The sequence below is a fragment of the Phaethon aethereus genome (assembly GCF_964289735.1).
Source record: "Phaethon aethereus genome assembly, chromosome: Z".
In the NCBI taxonomy this organism is placed as follows: domain Eukaryota; kingdom Metazoa; phylum Chordata; class Aves; order Phaethontiformes; family Phaethontidae; genus Phaethon; species Phaethon aethereus.
Genome location: NC_138577.1, coordinates 23,269,439 through 23,292,123, shown reverse-complemented (window position 1 = coordinate 23,292,123; position 22,685 = coordinate 23,269,439). Strand labels below are relative to the sequence as shown.

The 22,685-nt window shown below is 39.1% G+C and overlaps 1 protein-coding gene across 2 annotated transcripts in view; it reads left to right on the top strand.

Moving 5' to 3' along the window:
* PDE4D (phosphodiesterase 4D) overlaps nucleotides 1-22,685 on the top strand; it is a gene marked incomplete at both ends in the record, with an annotated part of 545,358 nt that overhangs the window by 117,101 nt on the left and 405,572 nt on the right. The window contains one exon of one of the 2 annotated variants that reach the window (XM_082012778.1): nucleotides 6,338-6,726. The exons of the other annotated variant lie outside the window; for it this stretch is intronic. Coding sequence (XP_081868904.1) covers nucleotides 6,338-6,726 — 389 coding nt within the window. Of the gene's footprint in view, nucleotides 1-6,337; nucleotides 6,727-22,685 lie in introns of those variants that run through there. 2 annotated transcript variants of the gene reach the window in all.

The window sequence follows — 22,685 nt, the reverse complement described above, 5'->3', positions numbered from 1 at the left end:
ATCCAAGTCTTACCATCTCCTTTCCATTGGAGGTTACCATCTCTATGGTCTGTTAAACTGTTGGCTTGACTGGTCTCTAACTCTGTCTGAATTTTTTAGAGTTTATCATTTCACAAAACTGAGCAAGAGAGTAGTCAGAACAATGGTTTAAACAGCAGAAACAAGGAAGAGATGATCTGCAGTTCATGAGGAGAGAAAGATGGTCTGGGCCAGTTAATGTGGATGTACTATATCCAGAATAATTAATCTGATTACAGGGACCTTGTTTTTGTAGGTGGAGGCTCAGAGAAGTTTTTGTAGCTTCCAAGTGGAGAAGCAGATAATACTTCTAAAGAGATAAAATCATTCCTCCAGAGGTTCTGAGCTAAGCTTAGAACCTAACATTTTAACCAGACCTAACCTTCTTTCTCCATATTGTGCTCCTTTCAGCCTCTGAGATCAAACATGAATCTCACAAATGTAGTTATGCAGAAATTAGGTTCTTTAACAACTGACTAGAAAGCAAACCTTTTGGCTGTAAGCATCTTTTTGATATAGGCTTATTTCAGCCACTGTTCTTTCACCCTTTCTCTTGATAATTGGGAAAATTTCAATTTTACACTGATCTTAAAAAATGTCAATGTTAGCAAGAGAGGTTTAACATATTCTTTTTATTTTTAATGTACTTGTATTAATGTTTGCTTTAAAAAAAAAAACAAGCCCTAAAGATTATACCCTAAAGAGCTTACAATGCAGGAAAAAACATATTCATATATTGTTGGTTTTATTCTTGAACCCTGACATTCCAGTAAAATTTTAAAAAACAATTTAGGCCCATGTTATCTAGAGAAAACAGGTTTTCAAACTATGAGCTAATTTCCAGCACAGGGCTCAGACTCCAAAACCAGACATGTGTTTGTCTGTGTTTCATCTTAAATCTGCTAGAAGTTACTCTCCATCCTCCAAAAGCCACTACAGTATTCAATAGTCCTTGCTCAAAATTTTTTTTTTTCAACTTGCAAAAAATGGAAGAAAAAATGCAACATAGTTGCCTTCTATGTGGAGTCATGAGTTTTCGCACTCCAATACAAATTTAAAGTAACTTCTGTTTGTTTGCTGAGTTTTGGTAGGATTGTTAAGAGCTCATGTAAAAGAAAGGGTTTTCAGCCATAGGATGCATGTGTGCAGTTTTATTCTTGCTTGTATTGTACCATAAATTCAAAGATCTGTTATGTAAGTCAATAAAAATTCCTATCCTAAAGAAAATACAAAAAAAAAATGTCTTAAAAAATCAAACCTTCCATCATAGCTTGTTGGCAAACTGAGAGCTGTTGGCTTTATATCTGGACAATTTTGAAAACCATAGAATTGCTAGGTTAAACAAACTCTACAAAATTAATAGAAGTTAGTAATACTGTAAAAATTAAGATGGTCTGCTTTTACATCTTTGTTATTTTACACAGGTACTGATGAACTAGTGCATTTATTTGACTTTGAGAAACTTGGTGGTTATTTTCTGTATTGGCAATTATAATCACTACAAATAAGTCTTAATTTAGTCAGCAACTGAAGCTGATCACAAATGCTACACAACAATGTAAAACTAAGGCTTTAGTATGTGGCACTTGTTTCAGTGGTCAAGCAAAACTTTCTGAGTGTTTGAACACCATCATGCCATGCTGCCCTGTAACCCAGATCATGGACTTGTGCTAGACGAGTTCAGCAACCTGTAAAACAACCTGGTTACTGATCTGCTCTACAGCAAGCTTCTGCATGCTGTTGTTCTGCCACACCTGAGGAGGTAAGGAATTACTGCAATGTAAGAACTACAGGTGGCAGAGGAAGAATCTCAGAGTCTCTTAGCCACGGATGCTAGTCATCTCTCTCCAACATCATTGCCTTTCTATCCTACCTTTATTTCCAGTATATGACCATATATATAGCCATTATTTCAATTAGATCGCTTTCTGTGGCATTACTACAGAAAAAATGTAAAATGTGTTTCAAAGTACATGAAAAGCTTATTAATTCTTAAAAAAATCAACTAAATTAGTCACTGTCATCATAAGATTTAACAGATTAGATCTGGACTTTCCAATACTCTGCTCATTTTAAATTGCTGGTCTATTAAGCCTAGTTATAATTACAGATTAAATTGCATTTTGCAAATATTATCTGTGGTTATGGATTAAGATGACAGTTTGAAACCATGATATAGTTATGAAATTGAAAAATTATTTTCTTTTTCATATTGAGATAGCCTTTAATATTGACAGCATGCCTGTTTCTTAAACTTAGGGCAGGTAAAAAGGTAAAAGGAATATGGAGTAGATTGAAATGAAAAAAGTCAGGAAATTGATTACAAACTAGAAAGCTGTATTTATTCAGTCTGTTCCTAACAACAAAACATTGTCCCATGTGGCCTATGTTGACTGGAAAACTCCATTAATTTTGCAATAAAGGTGTCCATTTATAATACTCTATCCTTATCCATGTGTCTAATTGGTTCCGTTCTTCCCAGTCGCAGAAGAAAAGCCAAAAAATTAGCAGGGTTGGGCTCTTACCAGCAATGGCTTTCAGCAAATCTATCTTAGCTTAAAAGAGTGTATACACTAATGCAGTTTACACTACTGACCTGAATTCAGACAAGATAGCCTAGTGAAAGTTTATCTACTTTTATGCAAGTCTCGTTGGCATGAAGCTACAGTAAGATTTCTGTACAAGAAAAAAAAAAAGGAAACACACGGACACAATTCCCACCCTCAAAAAATAAACTTGTCTGAAAATAATTCTTGTAGTTCTCTAGTTAATTCTGATGCAGTATTTTCCATTTCACTTGCAAAAGTTTTGGCAGTGTAAGCTTGTACTTCTGCTGCCTTTTCTGTGTTTCTTGGAGCTAATATTTTTTTATTTTAAATGCTAATATGCTTTGATTATCTGTCAAATTGTGCTTGGTGTCTCAAACATTAGGTGTATTCTGAAAATAGCAGATTGAATAGGAAATATCAGAAGGGCCCCCATAAATTCAAATACATAAAATCTGATCAGATTGATCCAAATGACAATGCCAGTGTGACTGTGAGACTGCTGATTTTCATTAGTGGAAAGTCACGATGGTTCTGCCCCCTGGGAAAAGGTTAATGTTACACCCATCCCCTTAAGAAAGGCAAGGAGGAGGATGAAAGTGCTATAGACTGACTAGCCTCACCTCAGTTGCTGGAAAGGTCCAAGCATGTCTCTGAATCTATTTCCAGACCTGTAAAGGACATGAAGATAGTCAGGACTACTCAGCATATATATTTACCAAAGGCAAATAATGTTTGATTCACCCGACTGCCTTCCATGATGAAAAGACTGCATGGAAGAGAGAACAGTGGGAGTAACATACTTTCAGATTATAGTAAGGCTTTTGAAACAATCCCCCAAAACAATCTCATTTGGAAGCTGAGAGAGTCTGGACTGGATGAGTAGCCAGTTAGGTGGGATCAAAGTGCAGAGACTGATGGCTCAACATCTGTCTGGCAGCTGGCAACGAGCACACCACCACAAGGGGTTGATACTTAGAGCCCACGTTGAAGTGCGGAGTTCAGCACCCAGCCAGGATAACCTGAAGCACTGTCACATGCCAGCAAGTGACTGACTGGGTCCCAAGCCTACTGGGAATAGCCTGGGGGCTTCAATGGACTGCAGGGTAGATAGCAGCCCAACAGCGCACTCTCTATCATAAATATAACAAGCTACGTGCCAAAGTGACAGTAGCTAGTGGATCAGGGGGCATGCTGGGAGCCCTGGAGAGGGCTGGTTGCGGCCCAGAGCACATCAAGTCAGTGATGAGCTTGCTTAGTCTCCTGTGGAGGAGGGGAAAGGCAATCTGATGGCAGCCTGCAACTACTTGAAGGGTAGTTGCAAAAGGCAACAAATTTAAGCTCTTCTCGGTGGTGGCATGCTTTTTAAGGAGAGCCAAGGGGCCCTGATTGGGAAGCTCAGATTGAACATTAGGAAAATCTTCTTCATTAGGCATGTGGTGCAGCACCAGAGCAGGTATTCCTGTTGTTGGAGGTTTTTGAGGTTCAGACAAAGCCATGGCTGATGTGGTCTAGTGCTGACGATAGTCCCATTTTGGGCACAAGATTGGACCAGACAACCTTACCAGGGCCCTTCCAAACAGCATTTCTATGATCCTGTGGAATTATAGTGAGACTGGTCACAGTCTAATTTTAAGAGAGTAGAACTAGCAGTTGTGAGATACAGTCCCATTGCAATAAGAGGTAAAGAGAGGGAGAAAAGTAACTTCTCTGAGTTTTTCATGGATTTGCATCCTATATGCCTGTATCCCACACTGCAATAATCCCCATTGTTTCATTTAGGCTATCATTCTCTCCTCTTGTCTCACTTCAGTCTTTCTCCTTTTGTGTTCTTCCAGTTTCTTGTGTCCTATACATGCTGTCAAAACTGTCACAGCCTGCTACAGCTGGGCAAGAGGTAGCATCTAAGAGGTTTGGTTTGGAAATAATCTTGTATGTCTGGATAAATAGCAGGAGAATGAGAACTTGATAAACATATGAGTTCAAGCTCAAGTTTCCTTCAATGGAAGTACTACTTTGCCTCTTTCCCAGTATTTTTAAATATTTATCACAACTTATTATCTTGTCTGAAATTGGTTGGTGTAACCAAAAGTTTTTAGGGCAGGAAAGAAGAAATCAAGCGATGGCGGATGATTATCAGGATTATCTAGGAAAGTACTGTTGGCTTGGGAAAACACAGACTGGGAGTTTTGCCAAACAGAAGCTTGGATGTTCATGGTTAGAGGGTGAATCTTAATTTTAGGAGCGTTATGTGTCTGGGAAGGAAGGCTGACTTTTAAGATGGAGAATGGAAAAAATGCATCAATATGTTAAAGAGTGGACATAGGTGTACATTTCTATTAATAAGGAATTAAGAAGTTTAGAAATTTATGAGGTTTAAAATTATTGCAGATCTGTGATGGAAAGGGAAAAGGATGGCAAGAGCAATTTTGTGATTGAGGAAGTAGAAGTTGTGCATGAAGCTAATCAGAACAGTCTAATGAGAACACTGATTGAAAGAAAACATATGTTTTTGTAAAGACACTGTAAGAGAGAGATTTTTGCAATGCATTCTTGCTTAGTACTGATATTCTGGCAAACACAATAGAAGGACCAGACAAATACATATTAATAGTTTTCAAATGAGCACCTGCACGTGTCTTTTTCATATTTTGTCAGGAGTGTAGCAATTGTAATTTTGTCATGAATAAGAAGTGTTAGATTTTAGAATATTACCACACGGGAAAAATATTAATTCTACTTTTTTTTTTTTTTTTTTAAAAGGCAACTTAAAAGAAATGCGACATCTTCAGCTCTGGATTATTGATTGTACATGAGCGCAAAAGAATTTGAAATGTAACAATGCTTTTTAGGATGAAGTTCCTATTCGGTAAATTTTAACTTTAAACTTTTTTTTTTTTTCTGCGGCAGTTACAAACTCCTGAAACTAGTGATGTATCATGTAAAGGCTTCTCTGTAGCAGTAGGCTCAGCATCGCTATAATTAAACCTTCGTCGCACTGATTTACAGACAGGCTTACTCGCAGGGGGGAGAGAGCTTACTCATCGGTGAAGATGGCAGACCAGGGGAAGGTTTCCAGTTGGGAAACACGACGATTTCTGAACCTAGCGTGGAGAAGATTGCACGTATGGTATAGGGAATGAGGGGTGGCGGGGCGAGGAGTCCAGGGTGTGAGGGCCCGTGTTTAACCCGCTGCAAAGTTCTCGGTGAAGTGGAGCGTGAGCAGCTTCGCCACCAGCCGCCGCTTCGTGACCGGGTCCCCCGGGCAGGCAGTCCCGGCCGGCAGCCGCCCACGCCAGTGCGGTGCCGCCGGCTCCCCCGCCGTCGGGAAGAGAGCGGCGCGGCCGAGGGGAGGCGGGAAGGAGCAGCGGCGGGGAGACCCCTCCGCTCTGACTGCCGGTGCCGACCCTCCCCGGGGACGGGCCGGGCTCCCCGCCCTGACCTTCCCCGCCTCCCGCGCCCCCTGGCGCGCCCCCTGGCGCGCATCCCGGCGCGCACCCCGCGCCGCCCGCCGCCGGCTCCGCTCGTCTCCGCGCCGACTCCAGCCCGGCTTTAAGCATTTCCAAGCGGGAGGCCAGCCCCTCTCCGCCCCCCCGCCGCCCCCTCTCCCCGCCTCCCCTCCCGAGTGGCCGGCGGCTTGGCGGCGCGGCGGCCCCAGCCGCTCCCAGGCGCGGGCGAGGGGCGGTGCGGCAGGAGCTGTCCAACTTTTCAGCACAGTTTCCCCGCCGCCTCCCGGAGGAAGGCGCCGGCCGCCGCCCCGGCCCGCCGGCAGCATGGAGGCAGAGCGCGGCGGCGGCAGCGGCTTCTCCGCGCTGCCCGGCAGCAGCGCCGGCACCGGCGGCAGCGACGGCTCCGGGGGCGCCGGGAGTCTCAAAGCCCCCAAGCATCTGTGGCGGCACGAGCAGCACTACCCGCCGCAGCTGCGGCAGCACCAGTTCCTCCAGCACCAGCAGCCCCCCGGCCCGACGCCGACGCCGACGCCCGCCTCCCGGGGCCGCTGCCTGGCCGGGGCTCGAGTGAGGCACCGCGGCTACTCCGACACGGAACGATACCTCTACTGCCGAGCTGTGGACCGCGCCTCCTATGCCGTGGAGACCGGCCACCGGCCCGGCTTGAAGAAATCGCGGATGTCCTGGCCCTCCTCTTTCCAGGGACTCAGACGGTAGGAGAGGGCTCGGCCCACCGCTCCGGCCGCGTCTGTGCGGGGGCGCCGCGGCGGGGGTGCCGCTCTCCCGCCCACCATAGTTGCTCTCGGCCGCGGGGAGGGGAGCCGGTGGGGACCGCCGAGGTGTGGGCACAGCGGGATCCCCGTCCTACCGACCCCGCTCCCCGCGGCGGGAAGGAGAAGAAAGGGACGCCGTGCGGCCGCGGGCGCTCCGAAAGGGAGGTGGGGCCCGGGCTGTGCTGAGGAGCCCGGGGCGGGAGGCTGCGGAGAGCAGGACGGCTCTCCTCTCCGGCGGCCCCGGACAGGGCTCGCCTGGAGCGGGCGTGACCGAGGCACGGGCGGTGGCGCGTCGTCCCACACACGCCTGTCTGCGGTTGGAAAAGCAATCGCGAAACACGTGGGCGGGAGCGGGACCGCGTCTGTGCCAGCATGGAGCTGCGAGCGGGGCGGCGAGTGCGGCGCGGCCGGCAACGCGGGCGGCTGCGCTCCGCCAGGGCTCCGCGCCCCGCCGCCGCCCCGCTCCGCCCGGGCCCCGCGCCTCGCCGCCGCCCCGCTCCGCCCGGGCCCCGCGCCTCGCCGCCGCTCCGCTCCGCCCGGGCCCCGCGCCTCGCCGCCGCTCCGCTCCGCTCGCCGGAGATGCCTGCCCGCCCTCCCTGGGAACCTGCAGCCCTGGTGCCGAGTGGGAAGGACGTAATTCGTGTGGTGTTTGCCCAAAGTTAAAATAATGGGAGCTCTGGGAGGTGGGAGACAGTCTGGCAAATCCAGGGTTAGGGTTCTGCTAGTTTGTACGGGTTTAGCTGAGAAACCGGGTGATGGTTTCTTAGCCGGAGGGAGGAGTCCGTCATCTACTAGTCTATTGTTCCCCGTTAAATGAGGCTATAGGTTTATTTTTCAGCGTATAGCTCGCCAATACCTATTTTGCCGTTGATGGCTATCACAGGCATCTGTTTTAAAATCAAATTCTGTGTCCAAATCCGTAGGATATTGTATTTGATCCATCAATTTATTATTCGGTCTTCATTTTTAGCAGCCGGAACCACTTCCTTTTAGTGGAGAGCCACACGCTTGTATTTGAATATTAAGCGGACATTGTGAATAAAAGGATTTATGGAGAGAATGGTGGGCAGAGGGACAATACTTAATACTAACTTACTCTGTAGATTTTTGATTTCCTGAATAATCTGATTTTTCTAGCATGATATGCGAGATGAATAAATAATAGAACCCTTTCTGAGTGAAGATTGCTTTGTGTGTTTCTGTGGTACACAGTGTATTCTTTATTATGGAGCCTTGGCCATAGAACTGAGCAAGACATAGTTGAATATTCTCTGCCAGTGTTTCCTCCGTTTCTACCCAATGTTGGCTTCATTTCCAATTTGTATATAACTGAGAAATAAAAGGGGTTCCGCAACTCTAAATTAGAACTACACTTTCACATCAGTAATCCTTAAAATCTGTCTTTTAATATCTTTGGTTTTCACACAGCCATTCTGTTGCTACACCTTTGTATCACTTTGTATGAACTCATGCTTGTCCGAAGTTAATGATGTTAAATTCTTCACTATGTAAGATTTGAAAGAACAAAACATGTGCTTCAAAAATGAACAAATGTTTAATTTAATGCTCTTTTCAACACATTCCTGTTTCTTTTACAGAAAAAGCACTAGGCATCTAGGGTTTTCGATCTTTAAGACTGAATACATTTCTGTTTTCTGAATGCAAAGAAGTTTAATTTTTGTAAATTAATGGTTGGTTGAGCATATTCATCATTATTCCATAAGTGATTAGTTATAGTTATTAGTTAGGGGGATGACAAGTCAAGGTGGGAAGGGAAAGTACACAAACTATCTTCTTGTTAGGGTTTTGCAGCCATTTTAAAATTTTAAATTACAGTTCTTATGACACCTATGTAAATAAGAATTTAAAATTCTCTGTGAATAGTATTTTGGTATTTTAAACTTCCATTCTTTTTATAAGTGCAACAGTATTGTTTTGACAAGACATGCTGCTTTAAAATTAAGGGGGGTCAGTGGATTCTATTTTCATTTTATGGGATTAGTAAAAATGTTTCAGATGTGCCTCCCTTTAGAAGTACTAAAGCAAATCGGAGTAAAGCAGCTCAATAAAATTGACCATTCCATGACTTTCTTAGCAAAAATAAAATCCCACAGTTAAGCATTTTGAATGAAACAAACAGCTAGAGTATGGAAACACAAGGTGAACTGTAACAAATTTCTTTAGAAGTATGTTCAAGGAATATTAGAAAAGGCTATTCTTCCCAGGACTTCCATTTCGAGTTCTGGGTCAACTGCTTTTTTCATGCAAGGCAAAGCAAAATATCTTCTTAGTATTCTTGTAAAACCAACAAGGAATCCCAATATTTTTGAAAACGACACTAGTCTTTTTTTCAGAATTTCAGTTCCCTTTTCATAGTAAGACATAATATTTCCCCCTTATTTAGCCTGTTTGTTAGAAGAACATTTCTTACTGGATTCCCATGGATTTATTCTGGTCTAGGGTGATAAGTTTGTCATTCAGAAAACCCCAAGTTACTCTGAGTATGAGAGAGTGGGAAAAATTGTGTATAGAACCGTACAGAAAACACATCATGTATTAGGGTTAGTATTAAACATTAATGGCTCAAATGTGCAAAAATTGTATCTATAGCATTGTTTTTCCAGAATTTGTTTTGTTTTGCTCTGAAGATACCTTAATTCTTAAAACCTCAATGACCACATAAAAGAACACTTAAGAAGCCAACTATACAACTTTGAAATTTCTTCTATTTTAAGTTTTGGTGAAAACCTAAAAATATTTAAGTTGTATTTTTCAAAATAAATTAGGAGAAGGAATTACATATGTTAGAATTTGAGTTAGAATAGGGTAGTACATCTTTGTTATCCAGACTGAAGAGAGTTAAAAGGCAAAATCAACCAGCAAAAAAATCTAAACTGAATTAGTTGAAAAACACAATGTGCTTTTAGTTCAGAAAATAAAGTATTGTTTATAACCATTTTAACGCTTACTTTGGCTCCATGTGATCATCAGTAACTTTGTACACAACTTCTTTAGCACAGCGCTGTATTTCCTTCAAGGAATGCATTTCATTTCAATGCAATACCATTTCATTACACAGACCAATGTATCAGAATCATTGACTGATGTCTTTTTCTTAAAAATCAAGATTATTCCTATATTTTCAAATAAGAAGGTAAGTGCTTTGAATTCATATACACAACAGCTATACAAAAGCCAGAGGAGTCAAGAACATAGCCGGGAGTATCTGTGATCTTTTTTTTGCCATTTGTTTATTGTGTGATCTTGGACAAGTCAATTAATCTCTCTCTGGCACTGTTTTCTCATGTGTAAAATAAAAACAGAAATAGAGTCATTACAAGCTTATGTTAAAGTGATTTTTTTAGATCATAGAATAAAATGTACTATGTAATGATAAACAGTACTAGCGGCATTGGGGAACAAATACTTTAACTCGAATAATTTTCCAGTCAATAGTGCAAAAACATTCAGTGTAGTAAATGAAGCTGATGTTCTGCTTATCTTCAAAAATTTCAGGTACCTGTATTTGTTTCTCACATAACTATCATTACATGGTCTATATTCACAGTTTGGTTGTTAAAAAAAAAAAACAGCATTTTTAAACGCCATTAGTCATATGTCAATTAAATCATCTTGCCATATCATCTTTCTGCATTCTGTTTTTCATTACTGAAATTTCAGACTGGGAAAAATAGAGAAGAAATACCATTGGTCCTAATTCCACTAGTCACGGAGTTTCCCAAGATCTTACATCCTTAAGAAACATCCTAATCTTTTAGACCTTAGACTTCTTTTTATCAGATCATCTTTTTTTTACAATAGGTCTCCTGTAAATTTTATCTCAAGTGATTTACAGATCTAGGGTTCTTCACAGAACCAACTTTTCATCTGTATTTATACATGGGCAACTGCACAAAGGTGAGACAATATTAGCCTTTTGCAATCCAGTAACCCTGGTGCTTGTTCCCTAACACTGTCTATTTAAAAATAGGTTTTTTAAAATCTATCAAATTTACTTTGATAGATGGCCATTAAAATCAGCTGCTGTCAAAAAATTTTACTTCTTTTCCCTTTCCATTCCCTGTATGGGTCTAAGTCTAATGAGATAGCATCCACCACATTGCTTACCTGTGGAGATTGCTCCTAAGTATCAATTTTTCCTTAAAGTATCAATCTTGTCCTTATACCACTCAATAAAAGGTTAAGACACCAAAGTGACATCCAAGGTTGAATGCAGTGTAATATTTCAGCAGCCCAGAGGCTTTATTCTTTATTCAGAGAAGAAAGGAATTGTAGGTGTTAGTTTTTTGACTTTTTGAAGCCTGGGATCACTGTAATCATTTAGCTAGATAAGCCCTTGGTTTCTGTAGTGACAAATAGAGCATCTGGAAAAATAATGGCACATTTACAAATCTTGGCAAAAATCTGTTATGTACTCCAATAAAATGCACCCTTCTTTCCATCCTAAAACCCATTCTGTTCTCCTGCTTGGTTTGAAAAGCTGCTCTTGATCTATTATGTCCCAACTACTTCCACACAACCTAAGAAAAAGGAAGATTAGTGTTTTCCAACTTACAGGCCAATAAAAAATGCTGTCAGAATTTAGTAGCAGTCTTTAATTAAGAATTTTGTTGTTTACTTCTCTGGCAGTGTTTTATTGCTTTGTTTACTGCAAAGTGGTACTAGCACCCAAGATGTTACAGTAATTGGCATATGCTAGCCCTCTCTCAAATACACAAATAATTTTTACAACTTAGTAAACATTGTTGGACTAATGTTCTTTATGAATTGTCCATAAAGATAAATCAAATTGTCAAATGTTTTAAACATGTGGCTATGAGAGCCTTATTTTCATATTTGTTTCAGAACACTTATGTTTTTGGATTGTTAGAATTGTGTGACCTGAACAATACAAATAGCATTAATTTTCATGCTGTTGGAATTTGTAAAAATATTAGCTTTTCAATTTCACATATTCAAATATGTTTGTTTTAATATGAATATTGCTGCAAATGAATGGTGCCAATTTCCTAATTTAGTGAGTATAGAAACTTGGTAATTTAGCAGGACAAGCCCATCATAATCAAATAGAAATTAATCAGGATTTAAACATTTTTCATTATAAGCATAACCATGTGAAGTTCTACCTTAAAATTATTAACATAACTGTTTAATATATTTCTCAATGGGAACTATGTAATGCAGTTTTTCTTTTAGTATTTTCAAAATAGGTTTTGATATAGCAACATTACTTAGGTATTAGTAGAAATGTCTGTCCAAGAAGTGGTTATGTAAAGGAACACAAATAGACATGGTGTCAGCTCTGTGGCACTCAGCTGGTGTTCTAAATGTCCATCCTAAGGACACCAGGTGCACAACTGAGGGCAATCTTGCATAAACCACTGAAAGACCCTTAGTGGATTTTTTATAAAAGTTATCTTAAATGGAGTTAAATAATTTTAACTACATCATGCTCCTCCATTAGACAAGGCTTTGGAGCTCGCAGATGATCAAAAAACCTCTGAGATTATGTTGATATGTTAAAACTGTAAATATGAGAAGAAGCTGGAAATGTATAGGTCCAAAAGAAAGGCAGAACCATTTGACTGCTAAATAGATCGTCTTTGATGAACAAGTTCCAAGACTGCCTTTTTGCTAGTGGAAGGCAAGAGTTTCATGAAGAAGGGACGTTAGACACACCCCACTCCATGTCACTTGATAAAATGACTTGAAAGAGGGTTGGTACATGCTGACATGAGGAATGTCAACTTTATTTGCCAGTTTAACCTGTATGAGGTATGTTGCAGCTCTAGTAAATAAGAACTTTGCTAGAAGAGTCTATTCTTGTAAACAAGAATGTAGTTTTTATCTGAGAATAATGGTTCTTTTTTGGTCATGCAGTGGATCACCACCACATCTGGATCAATTCCAAAGCTCTTCTGGTAATCTAGATAAACTACATTTAGCAATGCATGTTTATATTGCATATATAAGGGTGATAATAACATTTGCCAGTAGGAATGAAAAACTATAGGTAAGATTAAATTCTGTTGATGTTTATTTTGAATGCAACAATCCTACTATCTACATGTCTTCCTTGATGTATTAAGGCCTTAAATTGTGTATAGCAAGGGTTAGAGGAGGGAAGCAGTATCTATCAGTTATTAATAGCTACGAGATGCCCCACTATTGTCCATTCCCCAAATTCTTTTCAGTCATATCTGTCATCTCTGCTGTGTCTTCCCAATGAGTTAGGATGTCCTGCTGTGAAGATTTCAAACTAACCATTTAGCTTAATAATGCCTCTGCTATTACACATATATGCCTGCCTATTTCCAGTTATTTTAAATAGGTCTGTATTACAGTATTACACTACAGTATTTGTACTACAGTTTCTGGGTATCTAGTGCACTAAACAATAACTACAGACTGACGATAAATAAGACAAGTTCACATGCTCAGTTAACTGAGTATGTGCATATAAATGTGAAAGGACCAAAGGGAAGATCAAGACATATAGCATTATAGAATCATGGAAACACAGAACTATTTAGGTTGGAAGGGGCCTCTGGAGGTCACCTGGTCCAACCACTGCTCAAAGCAGGTCTGTTCAGAACAGGTTGGTCAGAGCTGTGTCCAGTTCAGTCTTGAGCACGCTGAGGGATGGAGGTTCCACAGCCTCTCTGGATGAACTGTTCCAGTATTTCACCACTTCATGGTAAAACATTTTTCCAATATCTAATCAGAATTTCCTGTGTTCTGACTCGGGTGCAGTATCTCAAGTGCTGAATAGCAATTCCACAGGTCTAGTGGAAAGTCTAGTGCTGGAAATGTTGTTTTCCACTGCTATTTATTAGATACACAATTCCAGGATCGTGGATGCTTAGGCTGGATTGGTTTGGTAGAGTATGACTGGATGCTTAGGTAGATTAGTTTGCATAGATTATCCCTTCACTCTATTTCTCCTTGTGAGGGACCTGTAGCCTCTTTTCTCTCAGATTTCAGGGAGACAATTCAGCTGCAAGAATAGTCAGGGGAAAAAAAGAGGGAACTAAAGAACTGTGCCTTCCTGTCAAATAGTTTGTTGGGGAATTTAGTATCTCTCAGAGATGTTGCAAATGTTCCCACTCTTGCCCCTTCTACCTTGACCCTAACTGATCTAAGGCCATCCAGCTCCCAACAGGAAAAATAGACATGATGGGAATGGTTTGCTCCAGGCACAGCCAGTCCTCCGTCCAATGACAGAAATTAAAACACTTCAGAACAACACTCCTACATAAATGCCTATGTCCAATACTTGAACCTATGCCTCTCTCTGCTGAGCTTAACTTTCTGTTACTTCTACTGTTCTAAGGTTTCAGAATGAGAACATTATATAATGTGATGCCATGAAGACTGGAAATTGCAAAATGAGCCTTGAAACTCAATTCTTTTCTTTCCTTTGCCTGTCATTATAGCCTCTTCCAAAAGTTGTTCCCAAATTTGGCCTCCCTGGCAAATTTCTTCTGGACCGTCCAGTGTAGAAAAGCTGCTGGGAAGCTCATCTCAAACAGCAGCAGAAGGCTATAGAGAAAAGAAAAGCAAAAACCTACCATCTTTGAGGTCTTAAAAATCACTAGAAACTTCAGTATATTTGGAATAATAGCTTAGCTTAGGTTTTGTTATTTCTCCTGAACCAAAGTCTTAGAGTGTCATTCCCACAGGGAAGTAAATGTGTAAGATAAGCACTTGGTCATACATGAGGGGGGAATAATGAAAACCACCACATTAAAAATCTATGTGTAAACAGATATTTTGTATGCAATGACAAACAAAACACATTCAGTCATATGTAAGTATGTCCAGCTGTTGAATTTAGAGTTAGGGGAGTCAATTAATAATGTAAGTTTATATTAAATATAGAGAGCAGAGTTTCAGGAGATAAAGTGCTGCAAAGCTGTGCTCAAGGGATCTGCAAGTTCATGTGGCAAAGTGCATTTTCCACCCCGTTAGGAAATGTTATAATAGAGGGATGAAAATTTCCCATCAAATTTTGAAACTGAGAAATCACCGGATGGACATCACTCAGCTATCACCATAGGTTATCACACCTATGTTTTGGGATGTGGTTATGTTGAGTTGTTTACAGCAACTGACCATAAAAAGTGATGAGAGTGAGAGCAGCTGCTATTAAAATTACCTTTCAAGTTTTGGACACGTTCATCATTGTTTTCAATTATTGGCTCTACACTCATAATTTTATTTTTAAACTCATCAACTTCTTGTATTTATTAATTTACATTTCTCTCTGCTTAGAAAATGAAATAGCACCACTATTTCAGGGCAACAGTTGGGTTCTTGAGAAACAGTGAAGAGACTTTTTACAGAACGGAATAGAGCTGCTACTAGTAAGAAAGTATGGTAGTAAATGGAAGGAGGATAAATATTCTACTGGACTGTTCTACTCATTCTTATAATATCAAATAAAAAATATCACAGATTTAAGACTGAGATGCATTTTTGCAGATGCACTTGTGTGCGCTCTCTCTCTCTCTCTCTGAGACACTTGTGGTATCATTAAATAAAACAGTAATGTCCCATCTAATGATGGGATAATGATATAAAGGACTGCTACATGTATTCACATGCTTCAGGAACTAATGTTAATTTCATTTCCGTCTGTCCACTTATAAACCTTAGATTATCAGCAGCTCACATCTCTCTGTGCACCAATGTTCTGGTTTTTAGGCATAATCTGTGCTTGGCTGTGAGAACAAAAAACAGTTTACACTTAAGATAGGTGTTTTGATGTACCTACATTTTTGATAGGCTTTCCCATATGTGAGGAGAAGAATGCCTCTGTGATATTTAACATTACAGAAATCTCACTAAAGTTCTTATTTTCATCAGTTGACAAGGAGTAAATACTGAATACCATTAAAAAAAATACTGAGATCACCTGAATTTCTGTTTTCCACTAGTGTGGCTTTAAAAACTACAAAAGAAATTGGTAATTTTAACAAATAATAGCACTCTGAGGACACTAAGAGAGAAAAATATTGGATGAGAGAGACAGATACTGGTTTGAGCAACAAAGCCCACCACTAAAACTTCATTAAAATTCTGGCAAGTCTGACCATCTTTTGGCCACTTTTCTGACTAGCTTCCATTAATCTATCTCTACAGTAATTCACTGACTTTCCTTAGGAAATAAACAAATTTACACTCATGCTTACTGACTATAAACCAGTAACAAGAAAGATAGTCACCCGGGAAATGCAAATTTTAACCGGGTTGCCAACAGAGTAGTTTAGGTGTATTTTAGGAGTAGCTTAGGCAGGAGATTGTTCTGAGCAAAGTAGTTTTCCTCCCATCTCATACTGCCAGAAACTCCACTTGTCATCATGAAAATACAAATAAGCTAGTTTCCTGTATTGATCTTTTGAAGACTAGCAGAGTTGCTTAGATTAAGGAGGATTTCATATTTACAGTCTATTTTTCTTCTGGAAAAGTTCTGCAGTATTTCAAAAACTACAAATCACTTTCTGTGAAAGGCATAGCAGACCTTTTACGTATACATTTTAAAACTGTATGGCAAAAATATCTATTTATTGTCTTAGAATCATAAAACTGGAAGAGATCTTATAGCAGAATCAGCTACACCTGTGTCAGATCTTTCCTTCTTTCATGTTTTCTTTTTATTCCATGTTTTTAGAGTTCTAATCTAGCTGCTCCTTTCTTCTACACTCTTTCCAGTTTTGATCCATACCTTTCATTATATAACATGTCCAAAAGCCTTCAGCCAAGGAAATTCTAAGAGCGGATAGTGCAGAAGCATGGCTTAAGTGTTCTGTAAGTTGTGCTGCTGTTTATTTATTCTACTTTGATGACTGACTTTTTTCCAACAGCATTAGAATGTTGTATCATAACTGGATTCTAATCCACAGTAACCCCAAATGTTTTTCAACAGACTGCTATCTAATTGTTATCTTGCAGTTGTGCAACTTCCCCCAGTTGCACGTTCCTGCTAATCCTGTAATAATAGAGATCAAGTACTTCCTTAAGCTCATGAAACATGAAAAATTACTATAATCAAAACAATTTTATAATCTTTAGTTTTATAATGTAACTTGTGGTATAGGGTCAGTAGGAAGCCCTATTGAATTGCTAAAACTTTTGATGCAACATTTAGTACTCTAGAAAGAAGTAGAAGAAAAGCTTGTGACTTTATAGTCTCACTGAAATAACAAGCAAACACTGATGCCATAGTAATAGAAGTGCTAGTGTAATATAAAGTGTAATGTAGCATAAAAATAAAATATAGGGTGGGTTTTTTTTTTAGTGACATATGTATACTCAAAGAAAGCAAGGTAGGGACATAACCTAAAATGCCTCTTTTCTTGGGGTGAAGTATGCAGCAAATAATTAAATTATTCATTGTGAAATTCTCATGTCTGTTAAATAATGCAGCAGTATAGCATAAACCACATGAATGGAAACAACTGACTAATCCTTACTTGGATCATACTCAGAAGCAAAACAGTATCAGCAAAGTTTCTATTGTAAACTTTTTCTATATGCTTGTCCAGAATATATATTACATATTTTCTAACCTTTTTAACTTCTAAAGACCATAAATGTAGTTGAAAAATTAATGACTGGATCCAGGAAAAATAGAAAAAATAAAATTATCAGATCTGGGAAATATTTCTATATTGTTTTAGAAAACATTGATGCCCAAAAAGTGAATTCTAATATTTTATTCTACATCTGCCTAAAGAACCCCTCTTTTATCAAAATATGGCTGCACTTAGCAAGGGTAAGGAATCTTAAAGTATAATTTGAAAGACAGGTCAGAGAAAAAGAATTTGGTTTGAGTTGGCAGTAACAAAACTGAAAGAACAAAGAAATTAAGCCAGTATAGAAACGTAGAGAAATGAGCAGACTAAAACCCACATTTACATTTTCCACACTTCCAACCATATAATATTTTTCACTGGCACATAAGTAGGAAGTTAGCTGAGAAATTACAGATAAGTAATGTAATTCAATGTCAGTTAATTCCAATTCACAGAACTTAATCACTTTGATTCTTGCTTTAGTTTAAGGTTGTGCATTACCATGCCCCAAATAGTGAAACAGAAGCGCTTCTGCTTCCTCCTCTGCCTCTCCTTTGAGCTGTGTGTAATAATCTCACTGAAGTCTGAATTTCATTGAATTTTTCCTTAGACTTTGCATCAGTAGGGTGATAAGGCCAAGACACGCCTGAGCACTGATGTCTTTACAAGCTTATTTATTAGGAGAAAAACTTCTGTTAGTACTAAAAATATCTTTGGCTTAATATGAGCCTTAACATTGCTCAAATTCAACTTTATGACTTGTTTGTCCCTGTCACCAAAAGAAAGAGAAACAAAACAGAGGTATGCAGTATACAGTTCAAACAGTCCTAAAATTTTTCAGCTGCATGGTTTTATTCAGATAAGCTGAATGCTTTTTTCAAGATGCTGCTTTGTGACAGCAGTGATTACAGTCATTAGCAATGTGATGTGATGGACTGAACATGTTTGATACGTAGGATATCAAATTCTAATAGCAATTTACCCCCATTCTTGCTATATCTCAAATGTACTGAAGTCTGAATTTTTATTAAGTCTTCCAGATTTTTGATGCTTCAGTTTGTTGTGGTTTAACCCGACAGGTAGCTAAAAGAACCACACAGCCATTTGCTCACTCTCCACACCCACAGTGGGATGGGGGAAAGGAATTGGAGGAAAAAAAAAAAAAAGATGTCATGGGTTGAGATAAAGACAGTTTAATAGGACAAGAAAATATGAGAATAATAATAATTATAATAATAACAATAAAAGAATATGCCAAACAATTGATGCACAGGAGAATTGCTCACCCCCTGCTGACCGGTGCCCAGTTAGCTCCTGAGCCGCAGTGTCTACCCAGCCAGCTCCCCCAGTTTGTATACTAAGCATGATGCCATATGGTAGGGAATATCCCTTTGGCTTACCCTAATGTGCAGCTTAAAAAAAAAAAGATATTTTTTTATTTTAGATAAAAAAACACCCACACCTTTACATTAAAATAATTAGTGAGTATCGGTAATGAGTTCAGTAAGACAAACTTCCTCATGTTCCCAAAAGCTGGAAGTGTTCTGAACTTAGCAAGTGCTTATTTTAAAAATCCTGGATCAAATTCTCTCATTTGCCAAAATGAGTTTAAAGTGCACAGCATCTTCAAGGGTAGACCACTGTTCTGCAGTCTCATTTTCAGCAGAAAAAAAAGAAAGATGCCTAGGCACCCTGTGCCTTGTCTTGATTTTCTAAGCGCAAAGGGTTCAGTAGAATGGAGTTAAAGTTCCTCCACATCTGATTCCTACTTTCATAGTCTGTAAGGCTATAAGGGAGGATATTTCCATCTGTATCAACTCTTAGCCCATATGTGAAAATCCAGTAAGAATACCAAGTATGTATGTGAATATGTATTCCTCAGCATGAAAAAAGATGTTTAAAGACAGACTAAGGTAGTGTTACTGTTCTATTGTCAAAGTTCTTACCACGATACACACATAAAAGTATACCATTTGAGCAGGCTTGTAAAACACAGCTGATGGATCTTGAATGGTTTGGAAGTATTCAACTCTGCTTTCCTGTCTATTATTCTAGGTAATAATGATGATTAACTGATTGTGTATTAAATGTACACCAGTTTCCTTGCTTGTAAGAAATGGCTTTGTTCTGGGACTTACACAGCTATTTTAGTTTGTGACATGGATCATATTGACATTAAGGATGTTAGCAGAGAGAAAAGAGTATGTTACTTTCACAATACATAATTTCCCAGCTGGATCTTTGAGCTTTAATTTCACTTGTGATTATATCATCCTCAACATACTTAGTGTCTCTTTTTGTCATTTATATATTATTAAATTTGATTCTTCAACATTAAGCTTCCTAAATTTTATGTTATTTATTTTGAAGCGCTTAGTTTCATGTTTATAACGCTATTCTAAACTTCCAAAAAAATTTTTTTTTTCTGAAAACTGTAGGTAAAATAACTGCTTTCTGAGTAATTGCTGAAATCCATGTTAATAAAATCCAATGCAGTGTTAAAGTTATTTTGGTGGATTTGGAAGGAACAGGATCAATTCCAGAGAATTTATACCATTGTGTTTTTATCCTGGATAAATGAAGATTTAATGATACTTGCGTATGCTAATTATATAACTTATTTACTATATAGAACAACTAGTATAATAAATATATGACTGATGAAAACCATTTAATGTTGGTTTTGGTTAATAAAAATGCTATATAGCTGGAAATTAAAAATATGTAACAACATTATTTGTATCTTTTACATTATTAGATGTTAAGTTTTGAAACTAGCACAAACTCTTCCCCTTTCTTCCGTGAAAAATTCCTAATTTCTGATATGTGTGGCACCTTGTGGATATAAAATAGATTTCATTTAAATGAACAGGATGTAACTGGTTATTCAAAGGGATGTAAAACATTCTGTTATTGAGGTATTGTATTAAGTTATAAAAGCCAGAAAATATGTATTACTTTCTAACTGGCTCTGACACAAAGTGGTTATTTATATCCATTCTGCATACCTGTTATTGTTATCATGTTATCATTGCCTTGGTTTTGGTAGTGTTGAAGCCTCAAAAAGAATGATGACTCATTCCAAAGATCAAACTGTCCAATAATAATTCAAAAGATCCTAGAATTTAGGTATATGATAGGAGATTGCAGATGCAGAAATGCAAAGAGAAGAGACAGTAGTTACGGGCAGCTTAACCTAGATCAGAATTCCAAAGTGCCCTAAAAAGGTTTCCTTCCATATATGAAGCTCCTTGCTCACTTAAAACTGTGAAGACAAGCATCTCAGCCAAAGTATCTTGGAATATTGGATCAGCACGAGAAACTGGTATTTTAGCATTTACATAAGGCAGTGGATTTGCAAAATACCAACAAGTGTCGATGCTGAAAAAACAGTACCTTCTGATCATGTTCATTCTCAGAGAGAAGCATATTTCCAAGTCATCCCATAAATATTGTACAGCTTTTAAATTATATGAACTTCCATTTCTGCTTCCACAGATTTTGTAAATGTTTCTGAGTTTTATTTATTTCTGTATGATCTGTCAGCACTTACCTCCCTTGGGACACACAGAAGGGCATCTAAGTGGAAGGAAGGTGGTGGAGTCAGATAAAATCACCTTTTTTTCCATTACTTAGAAGGAACTTAATGGACCTTTAGGAAAATATTAAAATTTAACACCAGGGAAATTCATGTGTGCTACAAGTGGTGTAGATGCTAATTTAAAGTGGGTTTTGTTTTAAAAGACTTCAATATTGTTTCTGTTTCTGTTTTTTCATCAGGAGATGTCAGCCAGTACTTCTGATACTGATTATTTTATGTGAGATGCTAACACTGAATATTACCTGTCATTTGAATAGGCTTAATGTATGGCAGGATGTATGGTTTGTAATTAAATCTACAGTACTCGATCTCATGCTGAACGGTTTGATTGGTCAGGCTTAATAATTTTAAGTCATATTCATGTAGAATATTATAGATATTTTTTGCAAATATCATGGGAAAGCAGCCACTCCAATGGAATTTAAGAGAGTAATGGGTTAGTTTTGAAAATTACCTTCTGGTGGATTTCTCCCTAGCAATAAAAAAGGAAGATTTTCAGCTTGTTTGAAAATTTGACAAGTGTTAATTGAGGCTTGGCTTTGTGAGCTGATTTGGATGTGGGAGTTGTCATACAGGAAATAAGATATAAATAAGGTGGGGATAACTAATGAACAACTTTGAAGGTGGAAGGAGCCGCTTGTATTTGATGCTATAGAAAGGGGAAAAAGACAGCAGGGGAATGCACCAAGGGAGACAGAGTTGTTGTAGAAATTGATAGGGTAATTTTCTTTGCAGCGACGTTCTAGGTAAATAAAGGAGATATAAAATAACAAGATTGTGGATGCTAGTGCTGTCTTTGCAGGTGGATAGGAAAAGCTGTATCTAAAATCTGGAAAATGAGTTTTGCTTTTCAGTGTCCACTTATGTGGTGGGTTGACCTTGGCTGGGCATGAGGTGCCCACTAAGCCTTTCTATCACTCCCCTCAGCAGGACAGAGGGGAAATAAGATGGGAAAACCCCACATGGGTCAAGATAAAGGCAGTAATAAAGCAAAAGAAAAGGCTACACACGGAAGCAAAGGAAAACAAAAGATTTGTTCTCTACTTCCCATGAGGAGGTGATGTCCAGCCACTTCGCAGGAAGCAGGGCCTCAGTACATGTAGCAGAAGACAAGGTAAATGTAAATAACAAATGTGCCTCCCTCCTCCTCCTTTCTCCTAGCTTTTATTGCTAAACTGGTGCCATATGGTATGGAATATTCTTTTGGCCAGTTTGGGTCAGCTGTCCTGGCTGTGTCCCTTCCCAAGATCTTGCCCACCCCCAGCCTACTGGTGAGGGGGAAAAGTTGGAGAGACAGCCGTGATGCTGTGCGAGCAGCAGCCGAAACACTGGTGCGTTATCAACACCCTTCTAGCTACCTATACAAAGCACAGCACTGTGAGGGCTGGTATGGGGAAAATTAACTCCATCTCAGCCAGACCCAATGTCACTTACTACCTTGCAGAGTACACCCCTGAACAAGTATCAGTTACAAAATGTAGTCATACTCTTGGGCAGCTACATCCACCATTATTTAGTTCCTTTGCACCATCTAACCTCATCATGTATAGAGTTGTGCATCATCTGACTTTATTTTGGGAATTCTATAGGCACAAAATATATGTATGTTACTCTACTACTTGAAGTCTTTAATTTTCTATATATTTTTCTAAATAGTTGTATTTTCTAAGGTATTGTAGTAGGAATTTTATAACATTATT